At 41.6% G+C, this 27,758-nt stretch overlaps 1 protein-coding gene across 3 annotated transcripts in view; it reads left to right on the top strand.

Moving 5' to 3' along the window:
* EXPH5 (exophilin 5) overlaps nucleotides 1-22,974 on the top strand; it is a 72,207-nt gene extending 49,233 nt beyond the window's left edge. For 2 of the 3 annotated variants that reach the window (XM_010988969.3, XM_031443764.2), the window contains 3 exons: nucleotides 3,563-3,608; nucleotides 11,842-11,977; nucleotides 14,725-22,974. In XM_010988969.3, coding sequence (XP_010987271.3) covers nucleotides 3,563-3,608; nucleotides 11,842-11,977; nucleotides 14,725-20,057 — 5,515 coding nt within the window. In that variant the 3' untranslated portion in view covers nucleotides 20,058-22,974. The remainder of the gene's footprint in view (nucleotides 1-3,562; nucleotides 3,609-11,841; nucleotides 11,978-14,724) is intronic. The other variant, XM_031443763.2, reaches the window with a different exon arrangement.
* The last annotated feature ends 4,784 nt before the right edge of the window (nucleotides 22,975-27,758 follow it).

The following is a 27,758-nucleotide window of genomic DNA, read 5'->3' as shown; positions in this document are numbered from 1 at the left end:
CTCTCTCCCTTTCTCTCTCTCTCCCCCTCCCCGCCTCTCTCCCTTTTCCTCTCCCTCTCCCTCCCCACCTCTTTCCAAATGTCCCACTATATCGTCTTCCTTTCTCCTGCTTGAGAGCCTAGGCATGAGTTGGACGGCACAGGAATGCAAGACACCTAGGTAGAAGGAGAAATCCGAGGAAGCAGGATCCTTGTTTGGAAGTGCTCCTCCAGTGATCCCAGGCGTGGTGTCCCCGGATCGACAGTAGGGTTGTGGTGACAGGAGGAGACGCAAGGCAAAGGGAGTGGTTCCCAGTTGAGCTGGTTGATCATTAGAATCTCACCAACATTTTAAAATAGTGATACATTACCAGTCCCCAGCCTTGTGATTCTGATTCAGGTCTGAAGTGGGGCGCTTTAGGTTTAAATCTCCAGGATGTCTGGATGCTCATCCAGGCTTGGGAACCTGGGTGGCATAGCTTCTTACCCCCACAGTGGGGAGGGCCGTCAAATTCCTGGCATGGTTCTAATAGCTGAGGAGATGACTTCTCTTTCATTTATTTATCAAAGTCTAATCCGGGTTAGATACCGTGTCTCTTGGTAGAGATAAAATTGTGAAAATAAGGCAAAGTCCCTGCCTGGAGGACTTTAGAATCTAGGAGGGACACCCGATGCTGCATGTGGTCGGGCAGGAGGTGCACCACGGAACTCTGGGAAGTGCCGAGCACATCATGGTCTTCATGGATTTGTGTGTTCGTGGTGGCGATTTTCTGGCAAATGACAGTAAGGATCTTGAGGAAAGGCATCCCTGTAGAATTCACATGGGGATGCCATCTGTCCTGGCCGACATCCGAGGACTCTGATGATTGTGGTATAGGGTAGTGAGTACTGTGGTCAATACACGGTACTCCTGCCAGGAGAACAGCAGAGGAGAAGCACTTAACTCAGGCTGGCGGATCCAGAAACCTTTCTGGAAAAGGAGAGCTGATTTCTGAAGGCCACAGAGGACTGAGCTAGGGAACTACAAGTCAGGAGATTGCACCCAGCAGAAAGAATGACACAGCAAAGATACAGAGACTGGAAAAAAGCAGGAACTCATGTGGGTCACCGAGGTTCTGTGACCCCATGTAAGGTGAGACTGGAAGGAGGTGGGGTGGCAGCAGCTGGCAGAGGCCAGAGCTTGGGGACCTTGTACGTGCAATTAAGGAGCTTGGACTTGGGCTTGTAGACAGCGGGGAGCCTTTAATCGCTTTTCCAAATAATACCATTCTTTTCCTTATTATCTATATCATATTTCATATACAGAAGCATATTTCTTTATTATATAATACACATATCAGATAAAAATCACTCCCAGCCCACTGACCTGGGCAAACATTAATAGTTTGGTGTATTTCATGCCTGTGTGTATGTGTGTATTGTATATAATTCTTCCATTAAACAGAGAAGCAACATAATCAGATTTTTATTTTAGAAAAAGTACTTTAGCTTAGTGGTTCTCAACCAGGGGCATTTTTGCCCCCGAAAAGACATTTGAGAATGTCTGAAGACATTTCTGGTTTTCACAGCTGAAAGGTGGGTGCTATTTGCATGTAGTGAGTAGGGTCAGAGATGATGCTAGATGTCACCTAATGCATGTGACAAACCACTACACTGAAGACATGCCAGCAGTGCCGAGGCTGAGAAGCTGCTCTGCCCACCGCTGGAGAAGTGAGAGTGCGTGTGAGAGATGTTCACTGCGTGATATCAGTAGGACTTGAGAGCAGATGCAGAAGAGATAGCTTTGTGTCCCTTGAATCACGAAGCCCGGAGGACTTTAACCAGCATACCTTTCATGATTGCACTGTTGTTTTTATTCACTCTGCAAGTGGAAGCCGTTCATATCAGACACAAAGATTAACTTTAAGGCAAGAGACTCTGGACCTCCAAGCCTCCTGAGTCCTACACCTGCTACTGAAATCCACATGGCACCCGTGGCCTTGCATGCTGTCAGGGAGCGGGCATCCTTCCTCACAGCACACCCTCGCACTTGGTGACACTCTGCCCCTGTTGTGGTCTGAGCATCCTCTAAAGTTGCACCTTCCAGCCTCCTGCCACCCTCAGAAGCTGATTCTTGCCCTCCGCAGCCTGCTGCCTTCTCTCCAAGTCAGACCGGGGGCCTGGTGAGCTGATGAGAGTGTTGAGCTGTGTGGGGGCACCCTGAGGCCGGCAGCCCCACAGGGCTCTGGAAAGAATCTGTACAATCTGGCACACTCTCTTGGCTCCAGGCTAACTGAATTACTTGCCAATTCGCAGCCTCCCTTCCTCTTTCTCACTCCAGGCTTGTGCTCAGGCTGTTCTTTGCCCCTCGCCTTCCCTGTTCATCCCCAGGAAGTGCTCACCGGCCCCTCTGCATTTTCAGCTTATCTTACTTACACCTCTGTGTTGTCCTTACCACGTCGTCGCGGCTGGCGTTTTGGCTCTTTGTCTAATGTTTCCTATAGTAAAGCCTCCCAGGGAACAGGGTCGCCGTCTCAGTCATATTTGTTTCCTCCAAAGCACTCAAAACAGTGCCTGGTGTGCAGAAGGCACGCAGGCTCAGTAAAGCTGTATGGAAAGGACAAACACAAATAAAAGCCGTCTCGAAATTCTAAATATGATGAGCATAGAGATGGTATTTCAGAATAATATGAAAAAACCCATATTAATTTTAATTTGTTTAAATGTTGAGCTAAACTATAAAATGCATGTGGGTTATTTTTTAAAAATATTGTTTGACCTCCGGGTTTTTTGCTCAGCTTCCATGAACCATGATGCAACTAGGATTTTGAAGGAAGGCAGATTGCATCTTGCCACTTTTCATTGATCTGACCAAATTCCCAGCTTTTTAAATTCTTGATTCCCTTTTGCGGTTCTCTTAGTGAAGGAGAGGACTTGATGTCATTTAGAGCTCTGAGTCATCACAGTCTATTAACTCTTAAACTGTAATTCAGACAGGGCACCCTTGCATAGGATTATAGATTTAAAAGATCAGCATTTATCTCAATTTTAGACCTATGTCTTGTAAATTTTTCACCTTCTACTGAACTTTAGAGAAACAACATAAATAGAAAGGCATGGTTGTTCTCTTCCAAGATGATTTCAGAATAAAAAGGCATATGTTATAAAAATAAACATCCTAAAGCCATTTTTATAAGGTTTGCTTTTTTAAAAAAAAAAATCCGTTTATGAATTGAGTCTCGTTCTGCCTTAATCTCTCTTTAAAATAAAGATGTACAAAGGCAGAAAATCTGTTTCCCGTTTGCAAGAAGAGTCTGTGTGCCATGCTGATTAAGGACAGCCCAAGATCAGTCAGCCTGCGGCCAGCTCTGAGCGCAGCCACTAGCTGTGTACCTTGGGCAGTGTCTTCTAACTTCTCTGCCCCTCCATCCTCTGATCTGTAAAGTGAGAGCTGTCACAGTGTCCACTTCTCAAGAGTGATGTATCTAAATGAGGGCACATGCCTGTGGAGCGTGAGAACACTGGTAAACACTCAACAAATGTGACTATTTCTGTTACTGTGTCTTCATGCTATGTTCAAGTACGAATCCAAATTCTTTTCACAGATGTGACGGCCACCCACCTCCTGTGTCTGTGAAGGGAACCGCTTTGGTAAGTAGCCAAAGAACTAATGGTCACGCTAAAGAATTCAGAATTAATGTAATTCCTGGTTGGTTACCTATTTAAATAGAATTCTCCATGGCTCAGTTTTATATTTACTTGAGAAGCTTAGATTTCTCCTAAAAAGCTCCAGGTTTCCCAGTTGTGATGGGTTTCCAGTTGGCTGTGGTACTGAAATGCTCAAATAGCAGGTTCTGCCAGGAAGAAGTGAGGCCATCGTGTGTCCACTGAGACCCTCAATAGCATCTCCGACGTTTTACCACATGGCGCTCCCGTAGGGCTGCAAAGCACTGGGCAGAGGAAGAGTTTATTTGGGAATAGCAGAGGAATTGCAGTTTGGGACACACAAACTGTAGCTAGCAGTGGGCAAGTTCAGGGTTTGGGGTGGGCTGTATTTGGGCAGGGAATGTCAAGAGAAGAGAGTTCAGTTAAAAATCTGTTAAAATCAAAAACAAATGGAGACCAGATTTGAAAATTTCGAGATAAACTTGCAGACCAGTGTGGGTCTAGGCTAGGCCTCTTCTGAGTAAGATCATCATTTGTATTCAAAGAGGAAGCCACTGATAGGTGAGATGCATTGGACAGAACAAGTTCATTTGGGGGACCGACCCAACATGACCCTCCACTTAAAGGGCTTCAATTTAAATCTACCTCTGTGTTCATACTAACAAGATTGAGAAGCTGTAAGTTTTCTTGCTTATTTGCAGTCACGACTTTTGATCTGTGTACACCTCTGTCTTTCTGAGTCACTCATGTGGTTTGGAGATGAAAGAAAGATGGAGTTTTGGAAGGGACCTAAGTGTGCAGGAGGAGGATAGAGGCATTTTTCAATTGATTGTGCCCTCAGTACTAACATCTTCCTTTCTTCTTGTACAAAAAGCATGGGGTAGAATTCTGGTGAAGAGTGCATAAAAACAGAGGTTCTTTACTTCCCAAGCAAAAGTGAGCCTCCTTTCCTCTTCAGAGTAATGCTACTTCTTTCTAGATCACATGGAACCCTCTGTCTCTCCTTTATATGCTTGAGAACTGACCACGATGCCAGCCCCGACAACTGCCACATGCTAGTGGAGCACCTGCTACCATCCAAGCACCTGACACTGATCATTTCATGTAATCCCCTGAGGTAATTTATGAAGTAGGCACTGTTATTATTCCCATTTAAAGAAGAAGAAGCTGAGGTTCAGAGAATTTAAAGATCATGTGCAAGGTCACACTGGTAAATGGTAACAGTCGGGACTAGAAGACCCAGGTGTCTGTAACTCCACGCCCAGAGTCAGAAATGCCTACATCTCCATCAGCCCCGAAGCCCGTTTTTTGCTTATGAGCCCCAGTTACTCGCTACCTGCAGACTCTCCTTTAACTGAAAGGGCACAACGCAGCTTTGGTCCCTGAAAGAACAGAGCCCTGCTCCGGGATGCCTCTGTACGTTTCCTCAGAGAGCTGCTCAGAGCTAACCATCCTCTACCATTTAAGAGCTAGGAAGTCTGAAACAGATGAGGAACTTAAAAAGAAAGACAGGCACCTAGAAGTTATAACACAGGAGAGCTAGTTTGGAGTCCCTGCAAGTTCAGAGTCCAGTATGAGGGTGAGTGGATATCCTTCTGTGACACTCTCTCTCTTTTTTTTTTTTTAATTTTCTTTTGTTTTGGCAGAGTGGGAAGGGTGGTAATTAGGTTTTTATTTATTTGGTCTAATTTTTTTTAATGGAGGGACTGGGGATTGAACCCAGGACCTAATGCACGCTAAGCACACGCTCCACCACTGAGCTATACCCTCCCCCCTCTTTGGTTCCTAGTTGCTTTTCTTTAACCATTTCACTGCTCAGAGCACATCAATCTAAAAGGTAAGAACTATGAATATAAATGAAAGTTTATAGTGATAGTTACCCCCAGTTAATAACTACTATAAAAAGTAGGAGATGCAGATACTAACTACGATATATAAAATAGATAAACAGCAGGTTTCTGCTGTATAGCACAGGGAACTATATTCAATATTTTGTAGTAACCTATAATAAAAAATATGAAAACAAATATATGTATGTATATGACTGAAGCACTGTGTTGTACACAAGAAATTGACACAACATTGTAAACTGACTAGACCTCAATAAATTTTTTTTTCTTAAAGACAATGGGAAAAAAAAGCAGGAGAGAGAAAATCATGAAGCCGCTGTTGAAAACAAGGGTTCTGTATCACATGTAGATTTCCATTACTTGCCCATGAAAGTCCTGTCCCCTCAGCCTGCAGAGAGATGGGAGGTGGCCACTGATGCCGCAGGGATTCTTGCCGAGATTTTTAAGATCGTGAACTCCCTCTCACCTGGCTGGCAGCCTAGCAGGGATTGTACAAAGGGGACCCCAACATTTTGCTGGAGGTCGTACTACATCTTTTGGCTGACCTTCCATTCAACAGAGAAGGAAGCTGCTATTTAAACATTTACATCAGCTTGAAAGAAGCAAAGGGTTTCAGAAAACAGAAATTTTAGAGCTAGAGAGGATGAAAGAATTTCGATCCGAAACGGAACTCGAGGATATAAAATGGAAAATCTCATGTGTGTTTTTTGAGGAAGGCAAAGCTTAAGGATCCAAAGACTGGTTTGCTATAAATGCCTGATTTACAGAAAACTGATAATAATATTGGAATTTTCTTAAATGATAGGGAATTGGTCAGGAGTTGCCTCTCATCAATTTTGGGAAGTTTTGCTTATGGTTTCCAGAGGCATGAACAAGAAATGACCCGGGTCAGGTTGGCTTCACAGAATAAGCTGGGTTGAGCTTGTTTGTAAGACTGGACTGGGTTTTATTTTGCTCAGAAAATTTTCCAAGCTGGTCTACATTTTTTTTTTGGTTTTAACAGACTCTAACTGAACTCTCCCCTCTTGACATTCTCTGCCCAAAAACAGCCAACCCCAAACCCTCAGCGGACTTGCCTGCAGCTAGCTACAGTTTGCGTGTCCCAAATTGTAACTCCTCTGTTATTCCCAAGCACACTCATCGCTTGAGCTTGCCTCAGTTTACCCCTTTATTTCAGTTGGGAGAAACTTAGAGATCTTCTTACTCACTGCTTCTTTCCACCCCGGCACTGTGACATTTTGGGCTGAATAATCCATTGTGTGGGGCTGTCCTGTGTACCATAGGATGTTTAGTGGCATCCCTGACCTCTACCTACCAGATGCCAGCAGTTCCCCTCCACTAAATTGTGACGATCAAAAATATCTCCAGGAATTGCCGAAGATTCCTTGAGGGGCAAATTGCCCCCTAGTTGAGAACCATCTCCTTATAGGAGAGGAATCCAGAGAAAGTAGTCACCATCTCTGAGGGGAGACAAACCATATGGCCTTGGCAGTTCTTGGTCACTCCTCATCTCTGAGCAAATTCTGGCTGGGTCTGCTGTTAGGTGACACGCCAGCTGTGCACCCCTGGAAACGTACCTCCACTGTGGCACTAGCCACATGGGCTGGTGTGAGCTCCCTGAGGCTGGGGCTGCGTCTGCTCACCCGTGATCCCCACTGCCTGGCACGATGTGAGTCCTCAGATAATTGAAAGAAGAAATGAATGTATTGTTTTAAGCCACACGGTGAAATGCTGGATGTGACCTTTGCAGGAAAGCAGGTGCGGGATAAATTCAAGAACATCTTGGAAAATTAACTTGTTGACTTAAGCCAAGGCATTTGATGACCTCGGTGAGCTTAGGGTTCCGCTCCGACAGCTGCCCTACAGGTTTGGCAGCCCTGGAAGTTCTCAGGTGGTCTGAGGTTATGCTGTGACCAAGGTTTGTTTGTCTCCTTATGTCAGAATTGCAGACAGTGTCAGTACAGTGACTTGGGGGTGGGGAAAGCCTCATTTTGCTCAGCGGATTCTACGTACCATGTTTAAGATGTAACTGAGACCTTAAAGCCGGCATCCTCCAACCCTGGCCCCTAATTCTGTGGGACACTTTTCTAACTCATAGGTGGCCAGCATCCACAGGAATCCTCCAGGGTTCTCTGTAACCACAGAAGAACAGCAACAGCTCACAGCAAGGACTTACTAAGGGCTGGACACCCTTCTAAAGTGTTTCACAACTATTAATTCATTTAATCCTGACAGTAACACTATGAGGTGAGGGGTGTTATTGTTTTGGTTTTGTTTGTTTTTTTTTACATATATTTATTTTTTAATTTTTATTTTTTTTAATTTTTATTTTTCCCCTTAATGGAGGTACTGGGGATTGAACCTAGGACCTTGTGCATGCCAAGCACACGCTCTACCACCGAGCTATATCCCCCACCCCCAAGGGGCATTATTGTTGCTGTTAATTTTTTTTTCATTTTTCGAAGAAAGAAGCTAAGGTACAGAAAAGTTAAACTTGTCCAAAGTTGTACAGGTATTAAGGAGCAGAAGCAGGATTTGGATGTGTGTAGAATTCACGTGCTTAACCATTATGCTTTCCTGCCTCAGACATGTTTTACTGAGTCCTAATGTAGTCAATATTCATGTCTCAATTTCTGTAATAATCTTCACTAAAAGTGATCTTATATATGTAATTTTATACCTTAGTGTAGCAAAAATCAATCCATAAATGTGTGCCTGGAATGTTTAAAGCAAGGTTCTCCTGTCTTCAGAGAGTTTACCACCTAACTGAAGATATGTATGTTAATAAAAGGACAATTAAGAACAATGTAGTGGAGAAAACAGGATGAAGGAATCAGACCATATGAGAGTCAGTAGCGAGTGTCTCCTTTTATTATTCCTGTGACTTGAGTAAGATACTTATCTGAGACTCAGTTTTTCCATCTGCAAAGTGGGAATGATAAGCCCTGCCTATTTCAAAATTTGTTTTAAGGCTCAAATGAAAGAAGATATATTTTTTTAATTTTTTAATGGAGGTACTGGGGGTGGAACCCATGACCCCATGCATGCTAAGCATGGTGGAGGTATACCCCCACCCCCAAGATATTTTCAAAGTATAATAAAAACTGAATAAATGGATAATTTTGTTCAAATATAAGACAGTACAGAAAAAAGTATATAAAAATGCATTGGAGAAATTCAGAAGTGGGAAATGTTATTGTGGGAAGCATACATGGGAGTTCAGTTCGGTAAATATGAATTAATCCCTTATATGCTGATGCTGTGCTAGGTCCTCAGGATACAAAGGAGAGTACCATGCTCTCTTGGTTATTTTAGAAGTTGGTCCACTTCCAGGCTCCTTCTTCATGTTTCCTGGAATCCCTGGTTTCCTAGAACAGAGTGGGGATTGCAATGTGTGATTCAGGGAGGAAGGGGGAGTCTAGTGGTAAAGTAAGACTGGAAAGAATGTAAACAACTTTGATGTGACTTGGTAGGTACCATACCAGAGGTGCCTAAAAAAACACGGTGGTGAATAATTCTTCCTGGGAGAACAGAGAGCGTGATAATAGGAACCGGACTCTGAGGGATGAGTTGATTCTTTCCAGAAGATGAGGAGAAAGAGTGAAGATCAGGAGCAGAGATGCGGAGGCCTCAGAAAAATCGCACAGCATTTTAGCGCGTGCGTGTAGGGAGCTTGGAGCGTGGGTGCTGAGGAGAGCTGGGGAGGAAAGGCTTACATCAAAAACTGGAAAAGGATTTTGACATGGTTTTGCTGCACGAAGGTGTGCCAGAAATGGGAAATAGGCGTCATCTTTATGGTGACTTTATGGCATGGAACCTTATTTGGAGGAAGATTCTTGGTGTAAATTGAGCCCTGACCCAGGATCTGTGTGTGCTCTGAGCCCAGGAGGGGTTTACCTCTGCTCTCGGTGACAAGAAACTTCAGAGTCTTCCCGGCAGCTCTAAACCTGTGTTTGGCCTCAGCCGGTGCCCCCAGCGGGGATACAGTGCACTGATAAACTAATGAAAAAGTCCAACAGGGTGATTCAGCACGGGCTCTGGAAAATGACAAACTGGGAATGAGTCCTTCCCTTCACCAGTGTGACCTGAAGCAAAAAAAAAAATGACCTGGCCTCTTGAAACCTCCCTTTTCTCAAGTGTGGTTTTCTCTAAGTGGGAATAATAATAGTACCAGCCTCATAGGATTGTTAAAATAATGAAGTAAAGAAACACATATAAAGCCCTTAACACATTGCCTACAATAATCAATGTGTATTTACTGCTGCTGATAGAAGTAATAATAATAATAATGACAGTATCTCACGTAGCTTAAACAAAAGCAAGAGGTCTAGGGATGGATGAGTCATGTGTTCGATCTTCACTATGTCAGATGCCTACCATTGACTAGCAGTTACTTTTTTAGACAGTTCTATTACTGGAAAAAAAATCCTAACAGAGGTAAACTTGAACTCTCCATATTATCTCTTAGCCATATAATTCCTATCTCTCTGTGCTGAAAGCATTCTTAATATGTTGGGTGAATAGGGTTGGCCTTGAAGCAGAAGATCTGGGCAGAAATATAACCCAAGGAACTTATATTCAGAGCCTCTGGGTGGTAGATCCCCTTCACAGCCTAGAGAGGTTCATCTCTTCACCTGAGTCTTCAGTTCATGTACTTTTCATTTCATTATAAATTTATTATAAAAGAATGTGATCCAGGAAGCCAAAAGGAATGTACTCTGGTCTACATAGAGGACATCTGAAGTTTGTTTGGATATTAAAATGTTTGGGAGACAGTGATGCCTACTATTCTCTTAATCAAATGTATCTACCATGCACCAACTACCAAAACTGCAAGTTTGGGAGGAATGGACTTAGAAGGTCTATGGCCAATGGTTATCAGCACAAATAAAGACTTGGAGAAACGGTAGGTAGGGTGCAAAAGAGAACACCCTGATACACTTCAGAGAGAAAAGAATTTAGCTGTAACTGATCTGATTTCTCAAATGATTAGTTTCCTGTTTTATTACCTCCAACTGGTATACCCCTATAGTTGTGTTTTGCTTCTAATACTTGCTTACTTCTAAATTTAATATGTGTATTAAATTATATCCAATAACCAATAAATTATCATTGAATTATTTCTTTCTTATTAATAAACCTCCTTGGTATGTATTCAGTTATGACTTGCACACAGACCTGAAAAAGCTGAGTCAGTGAAATTTGAACAGGGCTTCTAGGAGGAAAAACTGACCTAGATCTTGAGAATGAAAACAGGCAGGTGTAAAAATACTAGATTGTGAGGGATGCAAGGATTAAAAGAACCTGGGCTTTAGGATTGGACAGACTTGGGATGGAGAAGTTAAAAAGCTGGAACTTTGGAAAGATTAGAGATTTGGTCTTAAGATGAGACAAAATGTGATGGTAAACATCAAATGAAAAGAGAAAACTTGGGGAAGAGAGGGATTCAGGAGGTGAGGACTCGGTTGCAAGTGAGCTGAAAATAAAGCGACTGGAACGGGGAGTGGCTGCTAGCCCTGTTCAGGGAGAGGGTGCAGGACGAGTTGAAGTGGAGTCATGAGCGACAGAGCCAGTTTGACGGAGGAACTGCAAATGGCGTTTTGGCAAAAGAATGTGAAGGTGTGGGAGTGGATAATTCCGCCAAGGTTATGAAGGCAAATTAAAGCTTAAAAGTAGGACAGTGATGGATTTTATGAAATCAAGATAAAATTTGCTAGTAAAGGAAGGAAAAGAACTCTGGCTCTACATAGTTCTCCTCAATCTTATAAAACTAGCAATGTTTTAAAAAACAAACATTTATAAGGGCATGCTTTTCAGCACCTTTGTTTCAAATCAGTTCCTTATGTTTGTCTGGGAGGTACCACCATTCTACATCAGCTCTGTGGATAGAAATACTTTTTTTTCCCCTAAACCCATCAAGGTCGTAAATCTTAAGGACCACTGCAAGTTTCAGCTAACTGCCTTTTGATAGAAAAGAGGTACAATGTTAAGAAATCAAAAATTACAGCCTTTGGGGCCAGGGAGACAACACTCCCAACTCAAAAGAGGTCAATGTTTTTCCCTCTTTTCCAAGAAACTCCGTAAGGTTTGTGTAGTGCTGTGTAAGGCTGTAGGAACCTTTGGCAGAGAGAGGCTCAATGTCTTGCCCGAAGGCACATACTGAAAGGAATTAACGCAGGGATGGAGAAGCTTTTTGATCACTTGGAAATTGCGGAAAAAAACAACAAAACATTACAACTGGAGAAACACGTGTTAGGAAAATTGTTTGCTGTCCTTGGACTAGGACTTTTAAGCTTGGAACATTTTGTGGGAACACGTCGGCTGGAGAAGGTCCAGAAATAATATTACATTTTCTATTTTTAAATTAGCAGGCAAAAATACACAGTTCATCTCCAGAAAATCAACCCGTTGACGGTGCGTTTGTTCCCAAGCCAGCAGGTATGAGGGAGGGAAGCAGCCTGACTTCGTGGGATACTTCATTGTTAGAAGATGAATTTTTCCAAGGTAAGTCTGTGCATTAAATTGCCTTTGGAACTCCCAGGACTAAAGGAAAGCAAATAATAATTACAGTTTGTATTAAAGTGATCAAATCATATCCAACTTTGCACTTTATTTTTGAAATCCTCTTGTTTACTGAAGAGCATGTGGTTATCTGCTTTTAACACAAAAATTAAAGAATCTTGTATTTAAGTATAATCTAAGCAAAGATTCTGTGATCAAGGCCTGATATATCTATGGAATGATAATAATGTTTAATATTTAACCTCAGGTAAAAGGGAAAAATAAGTCTTTAGGGAATATATCTGTAAAGTTTACTGTTCTCAATAGACTTTTATTGTTCCTGGTTAGGACCTAACTGCACTGTGATGCAATCTAAATTGTCATTAAACAATTAACCTTCTACAGTAGATAAACAATAAGACTAAAATGGATTCCCGAAGTACTGTATACACATGGATCTTATCATATAAACATAGCTCATCTGGACGTAGATTATTGTGTATTCAAGTAAGCCCGGCCATTTGAAAAATGAAGTCTGAACTCATTCACCAGCTCCATCCTGAGGAACTAAATTCAGTTTGCAAAGGCGATGACATCACCTCAGCCCCACAGTTAGGACGCGGGTGTAGTCACTGAGAGACACCCAGCTGGATGGTCAGCCCAGGAATGCCTTCCAGTAAGGTGGTTCCTGGCAGAGAACTTGCTTCAGAGAAAAGAGACCCAGAGGAAAACCTCTGTCCCAAAACAAAGGTTTTGCTGGTAGAGGAGAGATACTATTTATGAAATGAAAAAAAAAAAAATTACTTGACCTCTCTAAAAATAAAAAGGAGAAGCAAAACAGGAATTTGTTTTGACCTCCAGAGTAGTTGTTAATTTGAGATTCAAAGTGACTTTGAATCATTTAAAGTCCTGCTGTAGGGCTGTTGAGAGTGGTTGTCTCTGGAAAGAAAGATTTTGGGTGATTTTAACCTTGTCTATTATACTTTCCTGTGTTTTCTATTATAACCATTTATTGCTTTTGTAGTCAGCAAAAGATTTTATATAAGGAGAAAAAAAACCTATAAACAGCTTGAAAGGGAAAACAGAAATCAAAGAGATTTCATTGTAATTTGTCTTACAGGCAGATTTATATAGTTTGTTTTCTTTTTGCCCTGCCTTATATGTTGGCATTGCCTGATATTTTCTTTATGGATGTAGGGAGTACATTATTTCAGAGACTGAGGGTAAAGAATTTTTTTCATTACAACAATGACAGGATGATTCCCTGAAGAATTCCTTAGTTGCAGATCCTTAATGCTCAAGACCATTTCTTTTGCTGGCTGTGCCAACTTACAAATAAAATAAAATAGGATAGGGAAAACCCAGAGCTGATATCCAAAACCCTTTCAGCACCTGCCCTAACATAATCAGCATATTACAAGTCTGTCTCACTCCCATTCATTCAGATACTGATGTACCTCACTTCCTCTGTTGTCGAAGAGTTAAAAATCACAATTTTTAATGACAAGTAATTTTAAGTAACCAAAGAGGGTGCACCATTTTATGTAACTCAGAAGGAAAGATTTCTGTAAACCAAAATCTTCTTCAGCAATTTAAATAATCTCCTAACTTATTTTTCACGTCAGATTTGATCTTTTAATGACCATTTCTTCAAAGAATACACAATCTGCTCATATTTATTGTGATATGAATATGATAAAATGTATCTGTTACGAGGCATCTTAAAACCTTAAAAGACGATGGTTCTATTTAAATCCCGACAGATTTTTATTGAGGGAAAGATGTCAGATGTGACTTAGTAAATATAATTAAAATAAATACCAACCAACTAAAAATACCCTGTGGCTTTTCTGAGGTCACAGGGACGGTGGTCCTAGTAAGCATGAGCCCTGGGTCTCGGGGGGGGGCCCAGGTCCTTGGTATAACAGGGAGGGCGCTGGGGCCTGACTGACACTTACGCTCTGACCTTGGTACTGAGAAAATATTCTTCAACAGCAGCAACTTCACATCCTCGTAACATTATGAGCTCACAGTGAAATCATCTTTAGTTCATTAAAAGGAAAAATAGGAAGTGAACTTTTATGGCACGGTGGTTGCACATGTGGACTCAGGAGACAGACTGCCTGGATCCACCTAGTAAGTGTGAGACCGACCCGGGCAACTTCCTTAATCTCTTCGTGCCTCAGTTTCCTCATTTATAATGTGAGAATAGTAATAGTACCAAACCTACAAGGTTATGTAGCACAGTTCTAATCCAATCCATTGCTCAAATATGTTTGTAAATTGGGTGCTAAACTTTTGGCAGTAATTCTGTTTTCTTAATGGTACAACTGAGAAGTCACATGTCATTTACAGACTTTCATTTCTATTACCATCGCCCATCGCCTGAGGTAAACATAATTGGAAATATTACACCTACCTAGCGATACAAAAAATTCACTAAAAGAATCCATGGTTAAAATTCATTGTTAGGAAAAAAAAATGTAGCTTTATGATCTTAAGGCATTATGGAAGGTTAACTTTGAAAAAAGTATGATTTGGAAAAGTATGAAAAAGAAACTTCCATTATAGCCTTGTAAAAGTAAAGCTATCTTAAAAACACAATCAGAACTAATGTCATCACTTTTATGATAATATGATTTAAAAATTATAAGTGATTATGTGTCTTCAAGAGGGGCTTCAACAACTCAAAATATTATTAGATAGTAAAATCTTATACTAAAAAAAAATGACTCGTATTCTCCTTTTAGTTTTAGATGATTTGGATAGCAAACTGGCTCAGGAACAATTTCCAAGCTCAGTGGATACCAGAACACCTCTCAACTATGGATCAAGAACACAGTCCAGTCCTTTTTACTCCAGTGGGAACAGACAAAGTAGTATCACAGGAAGGCACAAAAATTGCTACAGTGATACCTCTAATATGTCTATCTATGACATCTTAAGACCAAGAACCCCTAGGGAAGGTTTTAAAACCTTTTCTCCTAGAACAAGGACCATTTATGATATGTACAGGACAAGGGAGCCCAGAGTCTTAGAAGAAGATTACGTGCAAAAGAGTGCTTTTGGTAGTGCTTCTCTGTGTTTTGACAGCAGGGAACGATCAGCCTTGCCAGCTACAGGGTATTTCACAGCAAGAAGCTTACATTTTCCAGCCACAACTCAGACCAAGTGTGGGTTTACGCCACCAAGCCACAAGCAAAGCCCAAAGAGAACTCCTTTATCCTCTATCATATGGAATAGACCAGATTCTTCTAGAGATAGGCAGAACCAGGAAGAGTTCCTGAGGGCACCATCACCAATGGAAGTTGACCCTGCTGACCAGTATGTGTACCCCAGGTGTTTTCAAGAGAAGAGGAGGTATGAATTTTATCGTTCACAGAGTGTTTACCCAAGTGTTGGTTTAAATGTCCCCATGGATAATGCAATGAGTCCTGACCCATTTGAGAACTCAGAGAATATGCCATTCTACCATGAAGAGAACTCATTTACTAGGCCTTTCTCCAGCAATACCTTTGGACGAAACAGGGAACAGAGATTTAGACAAAGTCCTTTTTGGGGCCAACAGGAAGAGCATTATTCCTGGTCTGGATTTCATCAAAGCAGGAAATCATTCACTTCTTCTGACAGAGACTTTGAAATGATCTCCGTTGAAGCAAATAGTACACGGGCTGGTCATGGCCATCGTGTTCCTTCTCAACACTGGGGCTCATTTTCTCCCAGTTACAGAGCAAATATTTCCCGAGACCAGGAAGAGCCACGTGCCTGGCAGTTTGATTCTCAGACATCCACACTGGAGGGCACGGAGGTGTCCCAAGGTAGTAGGAGCCAGTCAGCTCATTTCAGCACCCCAGATGTTTGCTCCATGGCTGGTTCAAGCTATCATAGCAAATCTGGTGGGTTAGTGTCTCAACAGGACTGCTCTCCTACAGAAGTACTCGTAAACAGAGAACCTTACTCACTTGGCATTGCTCAGACTCTAGCACCCTCATTCAGAACTTCCTTTCCTCAGAATCCTGATGACAGAGGGGATCCTCGGAGTCCCACCTTTCAGAATCCCTCAGTCACTCTGCAGAAAATTAAGCCTGCGTCTCTCCCAACAAGAAGCTGTACGGAAGTCACTGTGACCAACAGTGATTCAGCGGACTCCCCACCTGTCACTGAAAGCCGTCCCAATATCTTGGTCACAGGAGTGAATAATGAGAAAGACCTGAATGAATCTATTTTGCAAAAGGATAAACAACTAAACAAGATGGATCAGACAGACATGGTGGGTGAAATACACGAACTTGTTTCACAGACAGTGATTTCTACCCCTTTCCCTGATTTTCAAAATCCCCTCTCCCAGGACTCAGCCCAGAGTAGCAGATTTGTTTTTAACGCATCTAACACAGTAAGTTCAAAAAGGTTGCCTGGAGTCGTTTCCAGGAGAGATGGCTCCAAAAGTCATAAAGCCAACGAACTAAAAAAAGAGAAGAGTTACACTGGGGACAGAAAATTTGCCTCCGCCATTTCCCTTCCTTTCATTCAGGACAGCAGGCCATCAGCTTTTCCCAGCCCAGATCAAGGTTGTCACCAGGAATTATCAGTAAGTGATGACGATATTTCCAGCATTATTAAAAATAACCACTGGAGTACTGATAATCAAAATGCAGAGTCTCCAGGAAAGCCTGCTATTTCAGATACCAAAGAAGAACAATGTGTCACAGCTTATTCTGCCAACTGTAGCAAGTCGGCTGACCACAACATGCCACGTGCTTCTTCAGATCTGTCCTCAGGTACAGTGCCAGATTCCTCGCCATCAAATGATTCTCGCCTTGGTGCTCTGGTGATTCCTTCTACTACAGCGTTCTCCCGGAAATTTCCTTCAGGCAAAGCTCCATCTCTGGGAGAAAGAGAAGAAAAAGAGAATGACTGTAAGAACCAAAATAGTCAGTTTTCCCTGAGCCTCTCAGAAAACCCAAAGAGTAATGATAATCGTGTGCCTGTAGATGGAGTGGTGGATGTTGTCAAAGGCCACTCACACCTTCTTTGCGGGGATGGAAAGGTAAAAGGAAAAGTGAGACGACATATATCCTATATTGAAAAGTTAAGCAAAACAGAAAGTTGTTCAACACCCACAAGTGACCGCCATCACCTGGAGGAGAACCAAAGCCATTCCAAGGCTCCTGAGCTTCACACAGTTTATTGCACCTTACCGAGAAAATCGGCCGGTTTTCTCATCAATAGCAGGAAGTCTGAAAGTGAGCTGGCGGCTTCTTCGTGTAGGAGTGAGCCACTTCCATTCCAGACCAACCAGATCGTGGAGGACCCAGCAGGGAAGTGCACGCCAAACAAATTCAGTCCCGGCTCTTGTGAGTCGGAAAGCAAATGTGAAATAGTGTCAGACTCAGTCTCAGTGGCACCTGAAGCCTCAGAGGGGACGACAGGTGCGACGAACACTGGGTCTGCTTCTGTTAGAAAAGGACCACTTCCGGTCATCATCAAGAGAGCTGCGTCCTGCCCCTCGGGGGTACCGTACCCCTCAGCTGGGAGAGAGGAGAGAGGAGACACAGATGCTTCTGCCGTAACACAAAGGCCTTGGGAGAGACTCATTCGCCCTCTGGGAAGTGACTCAGCTGTCCTGGGTGGTTCTTCAAGCAAAAGACACCACCAAAAGGAATACTTTCAAGAAGGCACTGAAAAGAACGGTAAAATTGCTGCCTCCAGAACAGGCATGTTTTCCCATCCAAATGAACGCCCTTTTCCTGTTTCCTCAGATGTGTCAGGAAAAGAAGGTGGGAAAACATTACATAAATTAAAGACTACTAGTGTACTTTCTGTTTCAGGTGATGAAGATAATGTGAAATGTCTTGAGGTGGTATCAATATATTATACTCTGCCGAGGAAGCACAGCAAAACATTCTGTAACCTTCTTCAAAAGTACACACAAAGCATCGAGTCACTTACAGAATCAACGAAAGTGGGGACTGAAACGTCACCTAAAGCTTTAGAAAAAGACAAACTAAATTACTCTACACAAGAGCAGCCAGGAACATCTTCATCTAAAGATCTGAAGATGCCGGTCAGCTCTGCTCAGGAGAACAGTCACTGTCTTTCTCGCACCACTGAAGACATGACTGCTTCTCACTCGCCAAGCATTGGACCCTCCCAACCTACATTACAGGCAGTGGCTTCCACTGAGGCAGATGCCTCTCTTCATAAAGAGGAATCTCAAACGAGAGAGATTTCCCCACACAACGTGGCTAAAACACCTCCCTGTGATCCACAAAGCAAGACAGAGAAAGGGAAAAAATTGCAAAGTGAAACCCTTCGTACGTCATCAATGCTTCAGGGGGAAAACGTTACGAAAGAGAAATCGGAAAATTGTCAGCTATCCATTAAATCAGGTAACAGTGGTCTTTCTAACCTCCCAGCCCATTCGGAAGAGGATGTTGAAAACTCCCAAATCCTAAGACGCCCTGGGGGGTGTGCAGGTCGTGGCCTAGCTTTTACAGCTACTGGCAGTCTTCAGAAAGATGTCACAGGCATGGCTGAGGGTGATGGTGCCAATGGACTGCAGCCTTGGGAAGCCAAAGGGGAAATTAGAACAGATTTCCCCAAAAAACCTGATAAACCACTTTCTGGCCCAGAAAGCCAAGCCTCTGCTCTTACTCTAGCCCTGTATGAACTGCAGCTTGATGAGGAAGCCTGTTCAGGCGAACAAGACTTAGACAGTCTGCAGTCTGAACCCAGAGCGCTAACTCAACAAAGTCAGGAGGTGAGTATGACAGAGATCAAGGCTGAAGATGAACTGCAGATGCTGGCATGGGATCAGCCTTCACTTCCTGGAGGAGGTAATAAAAATAAAACCAGCTTGGGTGACCCAGAAAAGGGGAAAAACAGATCTTCAGCTAAACACCGACCGGCAGCCATGTCCAAAGCAAGCAGAAAGTGTCCAGCTAAAGATTTAAGCCCCAGAAGACACGTGGCTACTATCTTTCCCCAAAGTGGGAACAGTTCTGGCTTCAGCACCTCACCAGAGTGCCACTCACTGTCCCCCGAGCCTACTTTAAAATCCGCAGAATCAACAGATGCACACAGGTTGAGTAATGATGGAATGACTGTGGAAGAATCTGAGAACCGCCCCCAGGTTACTATCTCCAACAGAGAAGCTGCTACACACTTGAAGAATCAAAAGTCAAACAGCATTTTACAACCACATCACAACGAGTTAAAAAATATCTCAGAATTACAAGCAAAGTGCCATGAGAATTCTAACGATATAACCACAGCTCAGATTTTGGAAAGAGAGTCAGGACCCCTGGCCCAACCCACATGGATCAGCCTCAGGGAAGCTGACTTCCCTGACCATCAGAGGAGGCTGAACCCTCCTCTTCAACTGGAGCCCATAGAGAACTCTACAGTGAGCATCCCACTGGCCAGCTGTCTGCAGCAACAAAGGAGCGCATCATCGCTGGAGTGGGAACCTGAGCCACAGCCCTACCGTTCAAAGAGTTTAAAAAGCATCAATGTACACGGTGATCTGCTGCGCAAAAGTCACCCTCCAAAAGTCAGGGGGCGCCACTTTTCTGAAAGCGTTTCTATTGACAATGCCCTGAGTCGACTGACCCTGGGGGGTGAATTCTCTAGCGACAATGGGTACAGTCGAAGATTCAAATCTTTTTCTGAACTTCCCTCCAGTGAGGAAGATGAAAGGTGGGCTTTGTACAGCGACAGGACAAAAATGGGTCCCAGGTCTGCAACATCTATATCCAGACCTATTGACTACGGGATTTTTGGGAAAGAGCAACAGCTGGCTTTCTTGGAGAATGTAAAGAGGTCACTCACACAAGGAAGGTTGTGGAAACCAAGTTTTCTCAAGAACCCTGGCTTCCTGAAAGACGATATAATTAACCCTCCTAACCCAACAGTGCCAGCAAGTTCAAATTCTCCTAGTAATCAGATGCCACAAGAGGGTTTATCTCCAAGCGCACCACTTAACATCTATGAAGAGGATCCAGTAGACTCAGACTGTGACACAGACACAACCACAGACGACGAATACTACCTGGATGAAAATGACAAGGAGTCAGAACTGTGAGGCGTTCCCAGTAAACTGCGTGAACTCCTCCACCAACAGTTTGTAAAATGTGAATAAAGCGTAAGTAAGTGTGTCCATGGAAAGGGCAGGTATATTTTTTTTTAAATCTAATCTGGGCAAATTCTCTCTTTTTTTTTTTTTCTCCTCCACACTCTGTATCTAGATTTCCTGAATCCGAGGGCAACGAATTCTTGTTTAGAGGGTTCCTCTGCTGTTTTCTTCCTCTGTGTATGTCCTTGGCCTTCTGCCCCTCAGCCCCAACTGAATCTCTGATTTTTTTCACTGCCCAGTTTTTACTTTCTGCTCTACATTCCCCTCAACTTTTTTTTATACCTTTCATTGCTATTTACAACTCTAATATCTCAGCACAACAGCAAAACTCGTATTGCCTCTTCCAGTCCATACCCCATACTCATAACATTAAATTAAATGTAGGGGTGATGATGATGAAGCAAATATTACTATCCTGTTTGACTCATCAACATTTAGGAAGTTCAGAGTTTGGGCTTTTTTATTTTCTTTCAAATAGAAACGGGTTTTCATAAGGACATCCTGTTATCTCCATCATGGAGCCAAGGAGACACATGTTTGAAGTGCTTGTTGAATTTTTAGGTGAGGAGCTGAATCCCTAGCAAGCCAAAGAACATTAGTACTCCTAGGAGTGCCTTTGAAATGGTTTGTAGGATGGTACGGAGGGCGGCTTGGCCACAGAATTTCTGCTTAGGAAGGGAACATACCTGGGGAGACATCCTTACATCTAAGGATTTTTTTCCATTTCTCCAGAACCTTCTATTTTAAAATTTTCTTTATTTTCAGGCTAGAACACTTTTTCCATGTGATAGAGACATTTTAGTCACAAGTGGTAGCCTTGGTCAGGTCCCTGAAGTACTACCAAGTCAGATCTGACACTTTGGGATTCGCAGGCTTCTTTACCAGATGACTTACCAAATCCTCGGAAATTAAAAGTCTGAGCTTCTAAGGGCTTGTCATTGAGGTTCCTTCAATAACTGATCTAGACTAAATAGCCCATCATATACACTGATAACTTGGGTTTCCTAACTCTTTTGTTGCCGTGCAGAACTTCTGGGGGTTTCTTTCCTCCTAATGGAGATAAAGACCAATAACTAGGTGGCAGTGAAGCTAATTTGCTAGAACTACAGAAATCGTGTCATCCTGGACCTTGGTACTGTGAGGGTCACGTGAGTGGATTTCGTCTTGTTTGGTTTATATTTGCTTCCTGGTCTAATTCAAGTTTCCATTTTTCTCACCTAGTGTGTTTCACCCATATAAATTAAGGATAATGGTAGGTGTTGGGGAAGTGTACAGAGATCTGATAGAAGTCCAAGAAAGGACTACATTATTATTATCCTCTGAATCATTGCCTTGCCGGGAAGCAAAATGCCAGGGCTAGCTCACATTTTTCCCACGAAACTCAAAACTAATGAAAATGTGGTAAATAACATGAAAGCTATTTCTTAAGTCCATAAATTTTCTTAAAATTCAAGCTCTGACCAATCCTGAGCTCAAAGAGACTGAAATAGAATTTTAAATCAACCGTTCTAAACATTTCCATTCAAATTTGTATGGTAAAAAAAATAAATAACATTTTATTCTTTGTTTCATGTATGTTTGTAAATTCTACCTTCCTTTTTTTTCTACTTATCTGATTATTTAGGTAAAATTTCATAAACCATGACCTGTGTTTTCTGTGTAAGCTTGAAATATTCAAAGCTAATGCTGTAATGTTAAGATTCTTGGTTTTTTAAATGATCAGCTTGCAAGTTCTCTTTTGGTAAATGCTCTTGAGTCTACATGTATGTTACAGTAGTGAAATGAAGTTAGATTAAATTTCACTGAATTTGGGCTATATCGACAATTAGGTAAGGTAAGGTAAGGATAAACAACTACTTTGGGGCCCTATTTCTCTGCACTAGAATCTAATATCTGAATTCAATAATAATTGGTGGCCAATGTTCACCTGCACCGTTTGTAAGGTTTGCTTGTTGGTCTGGCTCAAGAATCAAGAAAACAGAAAATTCATGAAAATAGCCCCTTCTACAGTTTTATACTTTTATAAGACACTTCGTTAAAGAAGTACAGCAAATATCTATGTATTTTAACATACAAACTGCTGCTTTTTAATATTCATTTTGGTATCACTATAGTAATTTATAATAGTAATTTTTATACCCATAACTTCTTTTCTAAGAGATATAATCATCGTTTAAAGTATTCACATAAATGGAGTAAGTCATGAGGGAATCAATACTAATAAGTAGGTGGTAAGTTATTAACTTGTTTAGATAATGGACTTCTATATCCATAAATTTTACCTGTAAAGTCCACTTAAAATGAAAATAATGAGATAATGAGATTATTTTAATTTTTAGAGTCTTCCCTCTAAATAATTTACCCCTTTTCATTGTAAATACGTTGTTGTTAATAAAACTCCAACTGCTACTAACAAGGTTTTGACTGATGATAAGCTAATAAAAGCTACTTTGTTTAAGAGATAAATGTGTGCCTGTGCTGGGGGTGGTGCAAGGAAGTCCACTAAGGTTGTGGGGAAGATAGGAATTACACTGGAAAACCCACACCTCTGTAAAAGTAATGCACTCTGCTGAATGCCAGAGGGTCAAAGAAGCCTTACTGCTGAAAGTGTACTGTTAGGAATAAAGCTTCAGAATATCCCATTGAAAGGTACAGTGTAAATATGAAAATGTTTCATTTTGATGCTCTTTGTGGCTGGCATTTCTGTGTTTCTGAAACCTACAATAAGCCGTAAGCACTTCCGTTAAACTGTTTCCAATAATCCTTTATGTCCTTGTTCTCAGACGTGTTCTCTAGATATGAAGCGTGTTAGACAAGGTTCAAATGCAAAACAATGCCTGTGTTAAAATAAATGATTTAAATCGTTGCGGTGTTTGACTTGGTTTTTATTCTCATCCTCAAAAAGATTATTTTTAAGTGTGAAAGTTTCAGGAAAAATACAAAAAGGAGAGTCAGGTGGGCAAAATTATTCAAGCAAATCTCTCTGGTGGCTATTGAGTAAGATCAGACCGATGAGTGGTTTTAAAAAACGATGACTCCGTCTCTCTTCTCTTTCCATTTGTACCAAAAAGCAACCACCCAACAAGTGGATATCAACGTCCTTGGCCGCACAAGAGAGGGAGAATGAGGAGGGTCTGGCATTTCTCTCTGAGAGTTCCCACGTTTATAGAGGGAGCTCCGTGGAGTTAGGGCATCTACTGCCCAGGAGCACTTAAGAAAGATAAGCAGGTGTTTCCACTTGAAATGTAAGCCATGCATTGTTCATTCCTGCTAAACAAATCAGTAGATTTGTACGAATCTTTCATCTTTTCTAAAAAAGGAACCCAAAACCATCTCTCTACCAGGAGACTTTCATCTTGAATATGGGCAGTATTTTATTCAAAATAGTTTTACTATCCTTTACTAAAATTAAAAATACATTAGATCACCTAGGATTATTAGTTGTAGAAATACAATTCTCTCAGGTGGTTCAGATAGGAACGCATTTATCAGAGTGTATATACTTTGCTCAGAAACACATTGGTAGGGCTGAGGAAATAGACATTAGGCTGAAATTCCAGATCCGATCCCTAAAACAACGCCACAGAACTGGGCTGCCATGGGACCGTCTGTCCCTGTTATGACCGGGAAGATGCAGAATCAGGATGTTGAGTGAACCAATACACCCAATCACCATATTCATTTGCCCCAGAAATCACTCCAATAGAAATAAAAGTACTAATGTGTATGGACTCATGCACAACAATTTTTATTGCTGCAATGTTTGTTGTGGCTAAAACTGGAAATAAAGTGAATAGCTAATAAGAAATTATTCAATATACGATGGAACATCCATATATGTAATATTATGAAACTATTAAAAACTAAAATAGAACTATATAAGTTGACTTAGAAGAATTTGCATGTGGTGCTGTTGAGTGAGGAAAACAAAACCTCATTCTTTGTAAAGCATTAAGCAGGAAACCTGCATATGCATTGTACAAGTGGAAAGATACATACTAGGCTATTAATGTTGGTTGCTTTGTGTCCAGGTGGTGGCTGGGAAGGTATGTTCAAGAACAGCAGAAAAGAGAAAGGAGGGGTAGCCAAGATCCCCTCCAAAGAAGAAACTATAAATTTCACACAGAAATCTACGTGTGTGTGTCCTTATGACTATATGCGTGCACTTAGAATGGTACATCAGTGGGTAAACAGATAAAAAATTAAAGATAATTTTTGAAAAGATTTACTGTCCAGGAGAATAATCAGTTATTTTCTTTTAGAAAATTAATATTTGTACTTGATTCTATGAAAAATTATGTGGGTTTTTTTCAGTCTTATGGAGATAGAATTGAGATCCAGAACTGTGTAAGTTTAAGGTATACAGCATAGTGGCATGACTTACCTATACTGCAAAATGATTACCATAATGTTCCGTTAACACTCATCATCTCACACAGATTCAAAAAGAAGAAAGAGGAGAAGAGAAAGGGGAGAAGGAGAAGAAAATCTTTTTTCCTTGTGCTGAGAACTTTTGGGAAACATTGTGTTTTAATAAAATAAATGCTGGTATTCATTTTCTCTCTGAGCCCATGCTTTCTACCCTACCCATCGTTTTCAGGTTATGCTGTAATTCCAGGCTAGAGAAAATCAAAAATACTTCTAGAAATATTTTAGAGGTATGCAGTGGTTGCTGATACAATTGTCTTCCCAGTAGATACTTTTTTCTTTTCTTTGGTGACTCCATTCTCCAACTGACACCACCACATGTTCACTGCGGAAGAATCAACATTCTTACACGACCCTAAGAGTCTGGGCACAGTTGATTGGTTCAGGGATGAGTGCATGACTCAGACTGGACCAAAGACTGGTTGTATTTTAGGAGGAAATAGCCTTATATTATGAGATTTTAAATGCAAGTTAATATTTAAACCTCAAAATCTAAAACTTACCCTTGGAATGGTACTATATGGAAGGGCGGGCACTGAGTTTATATCCCCAGCACCTTGCAGAATGCAAAAAGTGGGTGCTGAGTAAACATTATCAAAATAATTTTAAAATAATTTTTTATGAATTTTAGAAGATCTAAGCTTGCCTAAGCCAATGTAAGGTTTTTATTAATAACATAAAAAAATGAGACAATTCTCTAATGTTATAAGATGAATTTATTATAATGATACAGGGATATCCCAGAAACCAAAGCAGAGATGCCGCTTATGAAGTGTATCAAGCCTCTGTAGTGCACTGTAGAGGAAACTCAAAGAGTTTTCTATATTTCTCCTCCATTTTCAGTCGAAAAGACAAAAAACAAAACAAAAGACTTAGACATTTACATTGCTTCTGTTTAAGAGAACAGTTACAAATCGAAATCGCTTAACCCTGATTTTAAACTCCCAAGGAAAAGATTCTGATTGGTTCAGTATGAGGCAGGTCCTAAACCATGGACCAGTCACAATGGCTGTGGGTTAAGGTCAAGTTTGGCAAAGCCTCATTGTTAACGGTGGATTGTGTAGTTGAAAAAAAAAAAAACAAAAGGACCATTTTCTAGAAAAAGTAGAGAAGTTCTGCACTGAGTGGACAATCAATAGCTGTGAGTTTTACCGTTTTAATGTGAAGACTCCAGGGGCCAGTGCAATTCATAAAAGCACATGTATTAAATGTAGACCTTCCAGAGTCACACACAGACTATAATTCGATGTGTCTGAACTCAAAATAGAGATGATTGTGAAAAGGAATAGAAAACCTTTTGGAGGGTGTCATTTATTTCAAGTTTTGTGTGGGACGTTTCTTCTGCCTGGAATGCCCTTCTCCCCCTCTTCCTGTGGCAGATTCCTTTTTGACCTTTGTGATCCAGCACAGATGTCACCTCTCTCAGAAAGCCTCTCGATTCTCCCAAGGCTGGGTTAACTGGGCCTCACATGGTAGGTATACTTATGTTGGGAGAGGCAATCGGGCATCAGCTCTGAACATACCAGAACATATTTGCTGGGTATGCCAAGAATGTGAGTCCTTGACCAGTCTTTACCCATGCCATTTCTCAGGGCGTGTTTGCAGCAAGCATCCTTGAGGGATGAGATAACACTTCTCCGCCAAGGAAGAGCAGATTTAATTCCCCTTACTCTAAAAGTAGCAAGCCCCTCAATTTAGAGAAGTCTCTCTCATGATGTGACTCACTTCAGGCATCATGAAGGGATGAAAGGCCTTTTGCTTCGTCCCCACTGGACTTCGGGGGGTGTGGAGTCGGAGAGAGTGGTATGCCTCTGCTAGAACTGATGTAACAGAACACCATAAACTGGGTGGCTTAAACAACAGAATTTATTTTTCCCACATTTCTGTAGGCTAGACGTTGAAGATCCAGATGTCAGCAGGTCTGATTTCTCCTGAGTCCTCTCTCCTTGGATTGCAGGTGGCTGCATCCTCACATGGCCTTTCTTCTGTGCCCAAGCATCCCCGGTGTCCCGCTGTGTGCCCAAATGTCCTCTTCTTATGAGGATACTGGTTAGATTGGATTAGGGCCTACTTTTACCTTAATCATCTCTTTATAGGCCCTGTCCCCAAGTACAGTCACATTCTGAGGTGCTGGGGTTAGCACTTGTACATATGAATTACGGAGGAATTCAACTCAGCCCATAACACGGGGATCCAACACAACCAACATGAAGCTCTGGCTACCGCTTTTGCTGTGCATAAAAAAGTCCTTTATCTCTGAACCAGGAATCCTGTGTCTCTTGACAACATCCATGTAACAGTAACAGACTAATTCCTTAGCCTGTAAGTAGGGTAAAATCCCAGACCCTACCCAGCTCCCGACACCCATATTTTAACACTATCACACTATTTATGTTGCCTCTTTGTCTTTCTTTTCCACTAACCGCAGGGGCCTGTGAAGTCAAAGTAGAAGGTCTGAAACCTAATAGGCATGGAATAAACATTTGCTGAGCGAATGGAATTTGATTTATCGTAAAGAATCTAATCAAGGCATTGGCTGATGTGAAGAGAGAGATTTTTTTTAAGATATGGGTTAAGATGAGAAAGAAAACAGGTTGGTAAAGACTCAGTATTGCTAAACAAGTGTTCAAATACAATTATACAGCTTCCTTGATACGTTCTCAAAAATACCACAAGCATAATATAATTTATTAGGTCATATTTCACTACCATCCAGTACCAGCTAAAAACCTCAGATTATTTCTCTGAAAAAAATTTTAATTTTGATTTTGCAAAAATGCAAACAAAACGTGTTCCAAACAATATTTAAGTGATAGAATAAAGCAAAGCTTTCCATTTAAAATATGTACTCACAAGAGATAAACTTCAGCAGTGAAAGTAACACCAAGAAATGCTACAGTTTAGCCCTACAATTTATCAGTGATTTACCACCAGTTCCTGAAAATCTTTCCAAAGTACAAAGAACACTGTCTACAAACTCTGCTCAGCATTACTAAAATAGGTGAAAACATGGGAAAGATTTTGCCCTGGTAAAATCACAGCAGGAAAGCTGAGCAGCCCAAATAAAGCCAGGTGGCTGCCCAGGGCCTGATTCTGGCGTCTCTGGATTCAGAAGGAGGGTGCAGAAACCCTCCGTCCATCCGGAATGTGAGTTTCCCCTAGTTCAACCAGCCTGTAAAGAATTTTTATTTCCTCTGAATCGATTCAAACCATAAGCAGATA

The sequence above is a fragment of the Camelus dromedarius genome, chromosome 34 (genome assembly GCF_036321535.1).
Source record: "Camelus dromedarius isolate mCamDro1 chromosome 34, mCamDro1.pat, whole genome shotgun sequence".
NCBI classification, from domain to species: Eukaryota; Metazoa; Chordata; class Mammalia; order Artiodactyla; family Camelidae; genus Camelus; species Camelus dromedarius.
The sequence above is the reverse complement of the archived record's forward strand: the minus strand, read 5'-3'. Positions and strand labels throughout refer to the sequence as shown.